The 17,219-nt window shown below is 36.5% G+C and overlaps 1 protein-coding gene across 2 annotated transcripts in view; it reads left to right on the top strand.

The window, feature by feature from the left end:
* CAMK4 (calcium/calmodulin dependent protein kinase IV) overlaps positions 1–17,219 on the top strand; it is a 228,562-nt gene that overhangs the window by 186,253 nt on the left and 25,090 nt on the right. For both annotated transcript variants that reach the window (XR_003569729.1, XM_027869157.1), the window contains exons 6-7: positions 2,687–2,777; positions 4,802–4,876. Coding sequence is in view for 1 of the 2 variants with exons in the window: in XM_027869157.1 (XP_027724958.1) it covers positions 2,687–2,777; positions 4,802–4,876 (166 nt within the window). In the remaining variant the exon portion in view is untranslated. The remainder of the gene's footprint in view (positions 1–2,686; positions 2,778–4,801; positions 4,877–17,219) is intronic.

Raw genomic sequence — 17,219 nt, 5'->3', positions numbered from 1 at the left:
AGCTTTTAGTGGCCAGAAGTGATTTGAGTGAAAAAGCTCTACTTAGTACTCCATTCAGAAAACAATGGGCTGCTCTTGAGGAAAAATACTGGAGAACTACAGGATAGTAAAAGAACAATTTCCACAACTTTTAGGGGGGGGGGAAACTAGTAAAAAAAAACCCACTTTTTGTTTTTGCAAAAAAAAAAAAATAACCAGGAGTTTTAGTGATATTCTTGCAAACAGAGTCTCACATGCAGGGCATGTTTGAGTGTGCTGTGTTTTTGGACCAAGGTCATGTGTGTCCAAATGGGTCTGTGTAGATGAGTGTCACAGGGAGGCAAGAATAAGTATGTCTAGAGTCTCCTTTCCTTCCCCTTCTCCAAGAGAAACTTTGATTCTTGAGAGAAGGCAAAACTGGAAGTAGGGGCCAGAGGAAGACGACTTCTTTTTTTCAGAGAGAGAAGGAATACTGGACTGGGATTATAGATATAGAATTTTATAGAAACATTTATGTTGTTGTTGTTCAGTCATTTCAGTCATGTCCTACTTTTTGTGACCCCATTTAAGGTTTTCTTGGCAAAGATACTGGAGTGGTTTGCCATTTCCTTCTCCAGCTCATTTTGTAGATCAGGAACTGAGGCAGAGTTAAGTGACTTGCCCAGGATCACACAGCCAGTAAGTGTCTGAGGCCAGATTTGAACTCAGAAAGATGAGTCATTCTGACTTTAGGCTCAGCACTCCATCCAATGCACCACCTAGCTTCCCAGAAATATTTATAGAAATATATAAATGTATAGAAATATATATATATATATAGCACATACATACTTCACTTTCATTCATATATGTGTATATATGTATATTCTAGCCCCAGATATAGATATAGATATAGACATAGATATATGCTCCCTTAAATATTATGACTCTAGGGCAAATAATTTTTAGGTTCAAACTGTAGTCCTGATCACTATCACTTGGGGAAGGAATGCCACAAATTGTATTATCCAAGACTTGACCCTTCTCGTGAGATGTCAGTTTTACACTGAACATACATAGCAAACAGTAAATAAGCCAACTTATCCAAATAGATTGCAAACAGAAATTAGGAAAAATATATGTATAAGAATACATTCTAGAAAATACACAGTAAATGAGTTTTCCCATTGGGAGCAAGATAACAGCTCAACCAAGAGGGAGAGTCTCAGATCTCATCCAAGCAATCACTAGTATATAAGCTGGGAACAGGGAAATGACTGAATTTGCCAGCTACTCTGCATCTTGACTTCAACCCAGAGTCTTTCTCTCCCTTCAAGTATCTGAGGAAAGTCTGGAATCATGTGTCTTCTCTCTCAAAGCTAGAAGCAAGAAGATTAGGTCATCTCTTCTCTTTAGCTCTCACCAACTCCACCCCTCACCAGGCATGGAGCATTGAGTAATCAATTTCCACCAAAGAGGAGAATCAAATGCAAATGACTCCTTGAACCAGGGGTTCAAATGTAATGGGTTACTATCATGCAATAAGAAATGACACAGTTGAAATGCTGACTACTTTAGGCAGTGGTTCAAACCATTGTCCTATCTTAGTTCAGTGTATTCCTAGGTAGTCACCAGCCTCTTTCACTGCATTCCCCCTTACACACAATTCATTAAGAGACATGAAGCACAGATTTTTTATGATTGGACATTATTTAGAGAAGACAAAATTCAGGCAATAGAAACAGTTTAAAGAAATAGAGTACCAGTGGCAAGAGTCATGTGGGAGCAGAGTTAAGGTTTCTGGTTTTTGTGTTGATCTTCAATGAGTGGTCACGTTTAGCATCTATCAGAATGTTACAGTTTCTCTATATCTCCCAATAGTTTTTATTATTTTCTCCTTAGTGGAGCATTCATTGTAGGAGTCAAGCCTACAGTACATAAAATCTAGTCTGCTCTCTTTGATCACCATCATTGCTACCCTTCTCCTCATTGGTAGTAGGAAACACTGTACAAGAGTCCAATTCCCAGAGTTCAGTTAGGCTTCAGAATTTTTTCCTTTCTGGCAAGAAAAATCCATGTGAATACCTAGTTACAGTTCTATGTGGCAATGTCCATGTTTATTGACATTTGGCAAGTTCATAATAAAAAAATTAATTTAGTTGAACTATATTTAACTAACTATCCTTTTAATAACACATTTTAGAATTTTACTAGGAATCAAAACCAAACTCACTGGTTTATAATGTTATAGACTCCATTCTCTTTCTTTTTTTAAAAATTGGGACATTTAGTGGTATATGCTCTGTTTTATCATTAGTTTTTATGATTTGATATAGTTATTATGCTATTCAAATGATAATCAAGTCATACTTATATTCTTTTGTGGCCACTGAATTCCTTACTCTCTTTTCTTTGAAGAAAAGTAATAATAATTAAATTATTATAGCTGCATATATAAGTAGAATAGCTAATACTGCTTCTTAGTAGGTATTATCTAAGTTTACCTATTTGATGCTATGCCATTGAAACTGCCTTTCACATTCAGATAATCATTATAGTCAATAATTTGATCACTTCTAGTTTGAAAAAAATCTCTGTTTTTTAGGTTAACTTCTTTATTCATGTTATATGCAAATAGTAAAATTTCTCATCATAGATACATATATATCATAAGAGTGTACAATAAATACAATTTTCTGAATTTCCTGACTTGATTTTTCCTATTTAGTACCTACATGAAAATGGAATTGTCCATCGTGATCTTAAACCTGAAAATCTTCTCTATGCAACTCCAGAACCAGATGCACCCCTCAAAATAGGTAAGAAACAACCCTAATGACTTACCCACTCCTCTTTTTATAGGGAGATAAATGTTTTTAGTAGGATGTAAAATACTTCTTCTCCCCAATAGTTGCGGGATTATTTTGAATCTTGAAAGGAATGGAAAATGTATTGTCTGAAGAGATTGTGCCCTGTATTGTGGTATTAAATATAGAAAGTGATTGCTGTAGTACAGACTTGATTTTAAGCAAACAAGAATTTAAGTCCAAGGTTACTCAGCCTGATCCAAAAGGAGTGAATTGTCCATCTCCTGATATTAGTAGTTTTCCAAACAGTACTCTGTTTTTTTAAAAAAAAAAAAAAAGCTGGACAACGTAAAGGTGTTTGGAATAACTCTTCCATGAATCTTGAAGCAAATTCTTATTAGTTGTTAGTCATGGACTGAACATGTCTTGGTTTTGTTTTTTCTCTTACTGTAGAAGGGATTATTTTTAATACAATTATCATTTGCTGCCCTCCAAATAGATGTGGTCCTACGATAAAAGGGAGAAAGCAGAAACATGGAGAACAAAAAGTCAGAATGATTGAACTTCTTTTAAATTAAGCTCTGGCTAACCAAGAGTGGACTATATATCGTGAAAATGTTAATACATTCCCTAAATACCACTTCATTTTGTAATGTGCATGTGGTACCTTCTGTGTACTTAATCTGTGTATTTATCTCTGGTCACTGAAAATGAGCTCATACATATGGTAAGGTCTATTTGATGAATGTAGTCACTAAAAAGAAATTCTTTTGAAAATGGTGAAAGTCATCTAGAATTTGCTGTGGACAGCCATTAGAAAAACCACACAAAAGGCAGTGGACTTGAGGAAAGATCTCATTTTCCTTGACCTCTCTTTTGGAAATGTTATCCTAAAGGAAGTTTATCTGATGATGGATTAATAGATAGTAATTTATGCAATAGAACTTTACATTTTGAAATACTTCCAACTCACAGTTACCTTTAATGGGAACATAGTTAAAATGTTAAAGTTAAAGTTAAAATGCCAAGAACTTCACTCCAGGTTTTAGAAATAAAAGATTTCAAGCAAAGTGCTTAATGTGTTTCCTGAGTCAGATGATTCTAGCCTGCCAAATGGCTCAAAATAATAGCAACTTTAATGAATGAAATTCATTAAATCGAATGAAATTTTTGACTGAAGAAGCTTTTTTCAAGTTTGAAAAACTATTTTTCTCTCTTTTTCGATAACAATTGATTATTGTCCCCAAAATACCTATTAGCAATTTGCTATCTATATTCTGGCAAAAAACAGATATTTCATATTTCTGTTCATTAATGACCATTTTCTCCAAACTTTGTTATGAAGTTTTTTGGTTTTGCATTTCATTCTCACTAAATAATTCAGAAGTTCTGAATTGTTCTATTTGCCTATACTATTCTTGGCAATAACTGTGTGTTTCACTAATGTCAGGACTGGTAACCCACTGTTATTTTATTTTGCTTGTCTATTTCATTGAAAGAAGCATTCAATACATTTGCATAGATTGGAGATTCTTAACCTGGGGTCCATGAACTTTTTTTAATATTTCAATAACTGTATTTGAACATAATTGGTTTCTGTTGAAATTTTACATATTTTATTTATACACTTAAAACAGTGATCATAAAAATAACAATAGCTAGCATTTATATATCACTTTAAGGGTTACAAAGCCTTTGACATGTTTAATTCATTGATTGTTGACATGTTAGCTAATTTAAAATTATTCTGAGAAGCAGTCCTCAGACTGCCAAAAGGATCTATGGCCCAAAAAAGATTAAGATCTTCTGGCATGGATTGAAGAGAAGATGATCATAAGATTATTTTTTTGAATTTTCTCTATTATTAAAAGCTTCAAACTTCTCTCCCTATAACCCTTTATTTTTTTGCTCCCAGCCTTCCACTGATGAAAAAAGTATTTTATTGAGGATCATGTGCACAGAAGAATAGTCTGCCATTGCGCAGTAGATGTGAAAATATTGAATTGTTTTGTGATTTGCTTCCTTTATTCTAACAGCTGATTTTGGACTTTCTAAAATTGTGGAGGATCAAGTTACCATGAAGACTGTATGTGGAACACCAGGATACTGTGGTATGTCCTCTCTTACTGACTAGGGGCTTTTAAGAAAGGCACAGGGGAGAGAAAGAATTAAATCTAGAGGATGCAACATCACTTTCTCTCAGAGTTTCTCCATCTTACCTCTGAAGGAAAGGGCTTTACTGGAAGGAAGAAAGGCCAGTGTCTTAGATATCTTTTCTTCAAGATCAGTAGAGAAAATTCAAGGTGGAGAAAGTGATAGAAATGAGATGGTGGGAAAGTAAGCTTAGGCTAGCTATTCTGGCCGAAGGGGTATTATCACCATAAAATAAATATTGTCCTAGCCAAAGGTAGTCATCTTCTCTTTGGATTTCTGTTCCCACCAAGATTTTACTGCCAAGAAAATCTCCAAATATCCTAGAAACTAGCTTTCCATAAATGTGGGTAATAGAGCAGAAAATGAAGAAGATTCAGAGTAGCAAATAAATCTCTTAAAGTTTCTACTGGGGCAACATTCCAAATTCTAGTGAATTCCTAGCCCTTCCACAAGGTCCTACATAGTCCACTTGAGATTTACAAAGCCCCCTGGGTTTGGGGTCCCAGAAAGCACACACTTTCTAACTTCCAGTCAGGCAATCCCCATCACATCAGACCACCACTATTTAAAAATACTTACTGTAATAGTAGGGGACAGGAAGCAAAGTCCTGATCTCTTGTTCTTCCATGATGTGGCTATATATCTTACCTGTTGCTTTGGCTATAGGGACTTTGTGGACATTCCTCTTCTCTTTCCAGGAGGTGCGCTACTCAAGAAATATCCTTTCTCTTTCCCAGAAGTTTTGATCTTTGAAATCTCAGACTTAAGGTTACACTTGTGACAGTCTCTAGGGCTAGCACTGTCCAAAATATCCTCCTTCTTCTACTAGAAGACTAGATATCAGGATCAAACTGCTTGGAAATCAAATCTCTTTCATGAGCGATCCCACCTCCACATTCTCTACACAGGACACTGGCAATTTAGGAACGTTGTCCATGGAACTCCCTTCTTGGGCAATGTGAGTGAGCACATGTCTACATTTGTTACCTCAGTGCTGTTACACTGAGGTTCAAAATTCAACTTCACAAGTATAAGTTTGGAGAAACATAGTTAAATAACAATTTGAAAAAATTGATAGGGATAGTTGCAGAACACAAATTCAATATGAGTCAGCTGTATAATATATCAGTCAAAAAAGCAAATGAAATTTTGAGATCCATTAATAGGGTCTCATAGTTTCCAGTAATAAGGAAGTGACTGCCATTCTGTACTTTGCTTTGGTCAAAGTATGTCTGGAGTACCATGTTCACTTCTGAGAACTATATTTTAGGGAAAATATTGCTAAGCTACAGATGATCTTAAACAAGGCAAGAAGGATGGAGAAAAGCCTTGAATTTAGGTCATATGAATATTAGTGGAAGGAATTGGGGGTATTTTGTGTAAAGAAAAGAAGAGTTGAGGACACATTTTAACTTTCTTCAAGTATTTGAAGGTCTGTCACAAAATAGAGGCATCTGATTTGTTCTGCTTATTGTCAGAGGGCAGAAATAGGAGCAATAAGTACAAATTATAAAGTAGCAAATTTAGGTTTTATGTAAGGAAAAACTTCTTAAGAATTGGGGTATCTTGAAGTGGGAAGGATAGCCTTGAGAAGTGATGAGTTCCAAATAATTAGACATCTTCAAATAAACTCTGGATGATCACTTGTCTGATGCATTGTAGAGGGGATCCTCTTTAAGGTGTTTGTTAAGCTCTGATCACCTCTAGCTTTGAATTCTATGATTCTCTAGGAGTAAAAAATGCAGTTTGTTAAAATAGAAAAAATAGTCAACATTTTCCAATTTGGGGAAATTCTTTATGGAAAGTTTTGGAAAAATTAGAATTTTTAAAATGATGCCTTGTTTTGACTGGTGCGCTTGTTTCCACTGACATAAAAGCATCTATTTACCTTTAAATTCAATTTTTTTTTTCAGATCCACTTTCTATGCCACCTATCTCCCTCTTCCCCCTCCATGAAAAAAGAAAAAAAAACCCTGTTATAAACATGTAGAGTCAAGCAAAACAAATTCCTGCATTGATCATTTCATATATATACATATGTATATGTGTGTGTCTCAATCTGCACTCTGAGATCATCACCTCTCAGGAAGTAGGAAGCATGTTTAATTGTGAATCTTCTGGAATTGTGGTTGGTTACTTTATGGATCAGAATTCTTAAGCCTCTTAAAATTGTTTGTTTTTATAATATTGTTCTTACGGTATAAATTGTTTTCCTGACTCATTCATTTCACTCCATATCAGTTCATACAAGACTTCCCAGATTTCTCTGAAACCATACCCTTCATCATTTCTTACAGCAAAGTAGTATTCCATCACATTCATATATCATGGCTTGTTCAGTCATTCCCAGATTGATAGACAACCCTAACTTTCCAATTCTTTGCATACACACACACACACACACACACACACACACACACACACACACTGCATTATCATTTTTTTCTTTTCTTTTCTTTTCTTCTTCTTTTTTTTTTTTTTTTTGGCTAGGCAATGGGGTTAAGTGACTTGCCCAGAGTCACACACACTGTTATAAACTGTTGTACATATTTTTGTATATATGATTTCTTCCTCTTTCTTTTATCTCTTTGTGGTATAGACTTAGTAGTGGTGTCTCTGGGCCAAATCTTATGCATAGTTTAAAAGCTTTTTGGTCTTAGTTCCAAATCCTTTTACAAAATAGTTGAGCCTATTCACAGCTCCTCCAACAGCACATTAATGTACCTGTTTTCCCTTAGCCTGTCCAGCAATTGTCATTTTCCTTTTTTTTGTTCAACTTTGCCAATCTGATGGGTGTAAGGTAGTGCCTTAGAGTTCTTTAAATTTGTATTTTTAAAGAATAGCAGTGATTTAGACCATTTTTTCCCATAAGACTATTGATGGTTTGCAGTTCTCCTGAAAAATTATTTTATCATATCCTTTGATTACTTATCAATTGACATTCATTTCCAAATATATTCTTCTCCACTTCTTTCTCCAATGAACCATCTCTTGTAACAATGATTTTTTGGGGGGAGGCTAGGCAATGGGGTTAAGTGACTTGCCCAAGGTCACACAGCTAGTGAGTGTTTTGTGTCTGAGGCCGAATTTGAACTCGGGTCCTCCTGAGTCCAGGGCCGGTGCTTTATCCACTGTGCCACCTAGCTGCCCCTATAACAATGATTTTTAAAGTAGAAAAAAATTTCAGCAAAATTAATTGTAATAGAGGTGGAAAGTCTGAAGAGCCTGCTTCCAGGAGAGTTGTGATGATATAATGAGGTGGCTAGCTGGTGGAATAGATGCTGGATCTTAGGAAGTTAGGAAGTTAGGAAGACCAGAGTTCAGATCCTGACTCAGACACTACCTAGCTATTTGGGTAAGTCGTGTGACCTTTGTTAGATTCAGTTTTCTCATCTGTAGGGGGGGTAATAATAGCACTTACCTCAGAGGGAATCAAATGAGATAATATTTGTGGAGCACTTCGCAAACCTTAAAATACTTTATAAACACTAGACATGGAATGGAAGTGTCTTGGAGAGACTGTGGAGGCTGGGAATAGATCCTGTTCCTGGTTCTGGTCTGTTAACCACGTGAGTAAGAGAAGCCTTTATTCATTAATTTTTTTGTTTGTTTATCTGATTGGCTGCATTGTCAGAAACGGGAACATCTTCAAAAAGGTTTGAGTCTGCCTCGGCCTAGGTTCTTGGGCTATGTCTCTTTGGCTACTCTTTTGGTTGATCTTTTGGACTCCTTTGCAGACAACACTATAAAGGGAGAGGCCTTATACTCTCATCACGGAGGCTGTCAAGTGGTCCTGAGGTGGTTCTTCGCCTGCCTCAGACTTTACTCTTTCATTCAAAGTTAACGGAGCATAGCATTCATTCATAGCATAGCATTCACAGGGTTTTTGTAGCCATTTCAGCATTAATATGTTGAAGAGCAAGGAGTGACCCTCAGCACCTAGCCAAGGGTAGCAGAGATGAGAACTCCTCTGGCAGTCATATTACATCTGAATATGAACTTGGGGGGAACAATGAACTTTGCCAAAAGTGATCCCACTTTACCCCCTTAAAATCTAAGTGAGATAGGAGAAAGTATGGCCCTAAAATGTTCGGTAGAATTGTTTATATTTCTGTTCTTGCCATATCTTTGAAGTAAATATCCCTTTATAAAAGTTCATTTATATTAAGTGGTTAAATGAAACTGAGGTTCTAACAGTGACACCTACCAGTGGGAGAATCCAGATAGTAGGAGCAAACCACCCAAAACCTTGAAGCCTGAAAAGGAAATGTAGTATGCCTTGCTCTTAGAGAGTGAGAACAGAGTATAATGGTTATATAACAAATATATTGATCTCATCTGATAGTATATGAAATATTCCACACCCATAATCACCTCCCTCTTAAAATGAAGGGAGTGTGGTATCATGCTACCTTGCCACTGTCACCACTATAAGCTACCCCTGGGTCATGCTGGCTTCATTAGTAAGAGCTCACCATATCTATTCATCCCCATCTATCTGACCAGGTTTCACTACCATTTTCCTTCCATACCACTCTGCCATTACTTCTGCTGCCACTGCACCCTCCCATTCATATTTCCTGCATCTTGCCTTGGGGGAGTATGCTGTTCTGATTACCAATTATATTCCTCTGTGGCTCCATTCATCATTCACAGAATAAAATTCCCTGCCCTAACCACCATCCTTCTACACTATATGTAATTATTTTTCTCTAAAGTGTTGTCATTGTATAAATTGTTCTAGTTCAGGTCACTCCATTCTTCATAAGGTCAGAGAGATCGTTCTGGTTTCTTCTAAAATTGTGTATTTCATCATTTCTTATGGCACAATAGTATTCCATTATATTCACATTACAATTTGTTTAGCCATTCTCCAACAGATAGATAACCCCTTGGTTTCCAATTTTTGACTAGCATATAAAGAGCTGCTCTAAGTGTTTTTGCACATATAGGTCTCTTTCTTCTTTCTTAATTTCTTTGGTACATAAGCCTAATAGTGGTATAGCTGGGTCAAAGCACACGCACATGGGTCATAAATCCAACTTACTTTTCAGAATGACTAGACCAATCCACAACTCCAAAACAGTGCAATAGTGTGCTTGTTTTTCCCTCAGCCCTTCCAACATTTATTTTCCTCTTTTTTCATTTTTTCCAGTCTAATGGGTATGAGGTAAAATCTCAAAGATGCCTTAGTTTGCATTTCTCTATTAATGATTTAAAGCATTTTATATGATTATTTGATAACTTGAATTTCTTCCTTTGAAAACTTCCTGTTCAAATACTTTGACCATTGATCTACTGAAGAATAAATTTTATTCTTACTAGTTTGAATAAATTCCTTATGTCTTGAAAATTAGACTTTTATCAGTGAAGCTTGCTGAGACTTTTCTTCTAACCTGATTTTCTCCACTTTATAATACATTTGCTTTTAGATTTAGATAGATATTATTTTCTATATTTTGAATTTATGTACTGTATTAAGGATTTCCTATTTTTCCTAGGTTTTTAAATAAAAAATACATTTAAAGTTTTGTCAAAAGTCTTTTTAACAATCCATTGATACAATAATATAGTTTTTATATTATTGGCATAATTTATTATATTTGTGGTCTTCCTTAAGTTGACCCAATCCTGAATTCATGGTATAAATACAAACTGTTATACTGCATACTCCTTCTAATGTGATTTTTAAACTTACTTCCTAATATTTTGTTTAAAATTTTTTGCATCGATGTTCATTAGTGACAACGATCTATAGTTCTTTCTGATTTTTTTTCTCCCTAGATTTGATATCAAGACTACATTTGTATTATAGAAAGAGATTAGAAGGGCATCTTCTTTTATGGAAAAGTTTATGTAACATTAGATTTAATTGTTCTTTTAATATTTAATAGAATTAATTTGTAAATCCATTTTGTCTTTGTCTTCTCACCCTTCCCCCGCCCCCCACCCACTGCCCTCTACCTTTTTGGGAGTTTATGGTTAGTCTAATTTCTTTTCCTGATATTGGGTTATTTCAGGTTTTCACGTATTTAATACTAGGTTATTTTGTTCAGAATTGTTCTTCATCATAAACCATATTTTGATTCTTTGATGGACATGGGTACTCTAACAACAGGCACATATGACAGCTCACCTTATGCTTTCTTAGCCTATGTCCATGTTCTTCCACAAAGTTTCCTTGAACAATTTACTGAATGTATCAGTTATTTTCCTCATGTTCTTTCAATGTTTTGTGGGCGCTAGTATAACACTTGAGGTGTCTATCCAGTTCATAAAAAAGTATATTTGCTCAGCTAAAAACAACCGATACTAGGTTTTGATTTCGCTAAGGCACTGGATTCTCTTTCAGTTCAATTGTCTTTTCCTTTGGGAAAGACACAACTTGAATGAACTTTGAGGGAATAGCTACTATCAGTAGATGAGAAGAGTTCAAAGAAATAATAGAATCATTGCATCACATGAAACAAAGACATTCTCAGGAGAGGCTAAAATAGTATAATTTTAGTCAATAGTGTAATAATAATATAATTTTATAGTATGCTACATGCACATAGTATAATTATATATGCATGTGTATATTATACACGTACATATTATATAGTATATATATATAAATATTATGTACATATGTTTCATCTTACAGAAGCACAAGGTGTCTTACAGGGTTTAAATCTCTCTTCAAGTATGTTAACAGGCTTCTAGGTTTCTTTCAACCTGCCATTGACTTTCTCCATTTTTCTATCAATTAACTGTTGGTGGGGCTACAACACCTCAAATCAATTAAAGGCCAGTATTTATTTTACCTCTTTTCAACTAGAAACCACTAGAGCAACTGGTGAACTGCAGCCCATGAGATGAATACAATTTCTCTGTGTGTACACACGCATGCATGTGTGTGTATGCGTGCGTGCATGTGTATGTGTGAGAGAGACAGAGATATTTAGTGGGTAGAATTAAGTACATGGACTATTAATGGAAATTCATAACAAGCAGATAATCTATAAAAATGAGTCACATATAATAATATACTATTCAACAATAATCAATAATTCAGCAACAAAATATAAGGCACACAATTATTACTGAAAGTAGTATGGCCTTTCTTGGGCCTAATGTGGCTAACCTTGACTTGAGGTCATATAAAACTTCCCAATTCTTATGAGGGAGTGAAGAGGAGAGCAAAATAGAGGAAGAGTGATGGTCAATCCTGTGTCTGCCACAAGAGGAGTCACCATTTTACCTTTCACTGCTTAACAAGGCAAACAATGATAGATTTAAAATTAAAAAAGTGCTCTTCTTTGAATGAATGAATGCACTAGGGACACAAGTAGAAAAGTTCTCAGGGAGCTTGCTTTCTAATAAGGAGAGACAAAATAAATATAAAGATCAAAAGGTCCAGTTGTACTTAGTGGGCAACAAGGCAGAAGTAATTTCCTCAATTAAAAAAAAATCCCACATCCATTTTCGATACTGAGCCATTTAAAGGTGCCAAGAACTTTTGTTCTATAAGATTAGATTTTGGCAGAACAACAAATAACAAACATTCTTTTAAAATGAAGGTAGCATGAGTTATAGAGAAATTGCACTTGAGAGCATGATCTGATTGATGAAGTTATAAGGATGAGGTTATTGTTTGGAATGTTGACTACATCCACCTGAGGACAGTGTGGACATGTTCATTAATAGCTAGATAAGGACATTTCCTGGGCCTGAGATATCTGAGGATTAGCAATTAAATGATAGCATTGGGAATGATAGCTCAGTCTGTTGCAGATCTAAGATACCCATTTGTATTGGGCCTATAAAAGACATACAACTGTAGGGGCCCTTTAGTGAAAAAATGAGACCAAACTTTGGTTCCTGGAGTTTTGGGGGGCAGGAGGAAGAGGAGTAAAGCAAAGCTTCTAAATAACAGGTCCCTGTTCCCCTAGTCTGGCATCCCTGAAAAGAGGGTTTCAGAGTTTCTCAATCCAAGAGATTGTAGTTTCTAGGAACAGTGATGGGGTAGCAAGAATTCTTTATCCCTGAGTTCCTGAATGCAGCTATGAAGAAGCAATGGCTGAATCTTTTAGCCTAAAAGTTGGCAGCCATGGAAAGGGAAATTGCATGAAGGAGTTGCATTTTTTGTAATATAATGTCTCTTTAAGACACTATTCTGTTCATATGAAATAATTTAAAAGTAAAAAGGACAGAAATAGTATTTTTACATAAAAGAGTTATAAGGACTCAAAGAATGTAAAATATTTTCATTGTCTAGGTGAACATTTTGATGCTTGATAAAAGTGAGAAAAGAACTTTGCTTTAATAAAAACTTAAAATATGTGTATGAAGAAATAACTTTCAGTTTTATTTGAACAATTTTTGGGGGGAGAGGGGTTAAATGAACCTTGATGTAAATATAAAAACTCAAATTACCTTGTGAACAAAGAAGTGTGATGCCTCATGTGTGTTAATAGTTTGGTGGTTTAAAGGGAAAGAGAAAACTTTCATTTATTAAAACCCAGAAAGATATGAGCAAAAGAAATTGTTCAAGGTCACAAAATGAGTTGGCAGTTCACCTTGAAGACTTTGGCCTTATGGTTCCTGATCTAATTTGCATATAATTGTTAATGATTAAGGATGGCAATTTTTAAAAAATGATAAATCATATGAACTTCAGATAGTAAAGTGAGTCTCTGAAAGCTGGGCTCTGATTTAAGCCATTGAAAGCTATAAGGATACTTTATCTCTGCTTCAGTGGACAATGTAAGATTATTCTCCTACAGCTCTCTGTTGCTTGACAAAAGTTGAGAGGCAAGCATAGGTAGCCAGTGGTCAGCTTTGGGGGCCCTGTCCACATGGTTCAGCCTGCCCAAAGCCAAGCAGAAGAGAATCTTCTTGATCTCAGAAACGACCAGTGACTACAGCTTTCTTAGTCCAAGACCACTGAGCGTCATCAAAGAAAAGTGTACAGAACTTCATCTGAAGGGCCTTGTTTGCAGTCCTTCCCTCCTCAAAGAATCATGATCCAGATATATCAAAGAATGAGCTTATTGGTGATTATGAAAGGACATCTACCATGGATGGTACTATAGGAGACAGCAGAGACTGTCATGAATCAACTGGGAGGAAATCCTTCCCTCCTCCTCCTCCTCCTCCTCCTCCTCCTCCTCCTCGTTGAAGGTCAACTACATCATCTCAGAAGACCTTTTCCTCACCAGTCATGCCACAAATGACAGAGAAGAGATAAATTTTGATAAATGAAGGGATTTTTTTTCTGATAAGCTCTTTCCCCTTATGAGAAATTAAGACTCAGGAAAACCAGGAAAGACACAAAAAGCAGTTCCTGAAGTCCTGCAGTGTCGCAGAAATGCTTTGCATACCAAGACACTAAAGCCCTGGAACACCATAACTTCAGTGATACTACTGGACCACAAAGCACTTGAAAATTCCTATATTCCCCATTACCCAACCCCAAAAGAAAATGTCCCCTGCCATTCAGGAAGAAATGTTGTAGAGAACATTCTTTTCTAGATACCAGTTGAACCAGACGATCTTCTTGTCCTCCTTTGGCTTTTGACATTAACAAGTAAAAACACTCGGTTATCAGAGGAGTCTAATGGTCATTAATCTTTGCATCTGCCTGGCCTCAGATATCACAAGTGGCAGCAGTAGAAGAGTTTTGAGGAGTCTCTGGACCAAGCTTCCTGGACCCAGTGTCAAAGTAAATGGACCAAAAATAGGAATTACTGAACAAAGTGAGAATTGGAGCCAAGGAGAGGCAAGTGATTTGGACAAGTCACCTCCCTGGACCACACTTTTCTAATAAGGGAATTAGATCAGATGACCATTTATGGTTCAAAATTTTTGATTCTGGCCCAGCTTTGTGCAATGTGGAGAGTGAAACCTGGACCTTCGTTGATTCATTGATAACATGAATTACATAGACTGTTTGCATGTCAGTGAGTAAACAGGGTGAACTCTCTAATCTCAAGTACTTCTCCTTTAAGTAGTGAGGAATTCAGATTAGTAGTTAAGTAAACTTAGGTAGTTCTTAAGAGTGGGACCAAGGGAGACAGTCTGAGTTTTTATGCGCTGGAGTGGGAATTCTTTGTGTCTGGTAATTTTTATCAGGTTAAATAAATTCTTTTTCAAAAGAGAAAGAAAGATATAGGAATATAGGAGTTAGAGTAGGTATATAAGAGGATCAGACTGAAAACCAAAGAATAGCAGAAGAGGAACAACAGGGGATTTGAAAAGCCACTTGCTGGCACAGTTTGAAGAGAACAAAAAAAGGAGCAGATGACTTCAGCTATATGATTATTGATTGGCTGAATGAAGTTTAGGGAGAAGCTTCTTACAGATGTAAGTTACCCTTTTCTGCTCCCTCTGGTTTGAGAAGGAAAAGCTGATGGGGGCAAGACTACTTATGGCTGTTGTTACTGTACATCCTTCATTCTTGAAGGAGATGATGCCATGACATGCAAATGAATTGAATTAAAGTGAGGGAGGGCTGTGCAAGGTCTCCATCCTCACTCTCTCCTCTGGAGCTATCTAGATCCAGTGACAAGATATAGATCAGGATGACTGGAGATGGCCCAGGATGCAGTGGGACACCTTGGCCTTTTCAAGCTAAGGTCTTTAACAGGTCTCTGTTTGAGGAAGGCAATAGCCTATTCAGTGATTAAAGTTTAATAGTAAGTGAGGCAGAGAATGGCCTCTTTATCTAACCAAAAATAAATAAATAAATAAATAAATCTGGGACGGGGAAGACTCTCAGGGTTTCTGGGCCAAACAGAAACGATTGCCATTTGCATTCATTCTGAGCCAATCGGGCCCAAACAATGACTTGCAGCTCCTTTGGCTGATTTGCCTGGTTCAGAGTCAACCTGAGCTGGTTGATGTGAGATCTGTTCTAATTAGCCACACGGCATCCTAATGAGTGAAAAATTGGTTGGTCTGGCCTGTATAGCCCAGAGATCTCAAACCTGGTAAGCTTTGCAGTTCTTCAGCATAAAGGGAACTGCTGTTCACATTAAGAGGTAATACTTCCTAAACTCCCATTTAAAGATAAGTCACAAGTTGAAAGAGCTTGTAAATGCTATGTTCAAGAAAATAAGAAAAGAGTCTTTGCCCAACTGGAGAGCAATGAGAACCAATGGACAAGCAGATAGCAAAGAAGCAGTTTCATGTGGTATAGGTCATAGGATCATAAACAGAACTGGAAGCAATCTTAGAGACTATCTAGTTCAGTCCCTCATTTTATATGAGTAAATGACTTACCCAAGGTCTTACAGCTGGTAAGTGTCTGAGGCAGAATTTAAACTCTGGTTTTCCTGATTCCAAGTTCAGCTCACATTTTCCTGGACTTTCAGGACAAATGTCTGTAGAACAGAGTTATAAGGTCTATATGGGAAAAACTTGCCCAGCGCATGTGTTTTGTCTTCCTGGAGTGCTCCTCTTCCTGGTTCTGGTAAGGTGTACCTGCTCCCTGTCCTAGTGCCCCATCTCCATCAGATACTAAGTGAATTGATGGGAGAGTATGACCCAGGTTTATATGTGGTTTGTGATGTGTTTTATTATTTCTGTACTTGCTTTGATACATGAATAACTATTATTTGATAATTATTAATTTTGCCTTATTACTAAAGTATATTTAAGATACAAAAATATCATTATTGTGAATGCCTGGTTTGTATAAATGTAATACTTGGTACATGGGTTATAGGATATCCACTGTGTCCTAGTATAGTGTGTTACAGTTTGAATGGCTGGTTTTGTAAATAGGAACACATCAGTGGGGATTCAAGAGCTAGAATACTGAGTAGAGGGGGTGGTGGTGGAATATTTCCCTTCAACAGTTACCTTCAGCCCCTGAGGGAATCTGATCGTAATTGTGGTAGTACTTTCTCTGGAAACTTAGTCCTATCAGTAGGAGAACAGGTTGGAATGACCCAAATAGTTAACCCAAAGAGTGAGCTGGTGAGGGGTGACATTGAGGAGATATCTTAGCTACCCCACGTATTGTGTTATATTGTTGGAATAGTGAGCACAACACTGCTATTACTCTTGCACAAAACTGGGACCCCTTTTACTCACACCAGGGAAAAACTAGACAAGATTTGTTCTAAAGTTCCTAGAAGAAAGTTGAGTGGGGAAGGGGGTGCAAAATGAGTCAAAGAACTATGATTTGGGAGGCATATCCTTCCTCTCAGAACCTGTTCCATGTAAACACAAATCTTGGGGTTCTAGGCCATAGTTTATGCCATAGCATAAGGAGTATTCCAACTTGATAGTTATTCTTGAGACCCTGGAGTA

The sequence above is a fragment of the Vombatus ursinus genome, unplaced genomic scaffold (genome assembly GCF_900497805.2).
Source record: "Vombatus ursinus unplaced genomic scaffold, bare-nosed wombat genome assembly UNPS02014792.1, whole genome shotgun sequence".
NCBI lineage: Eukaryota > Metazoa > Chordata > Mammalia > Diprotodontia > Vombatidae > Vombatus > Vombatus ursinus.
Note: the sequence above shows the minus strand (reverse complement) of the source record. Positions and strands in the feature narration are given on the sequence as shown.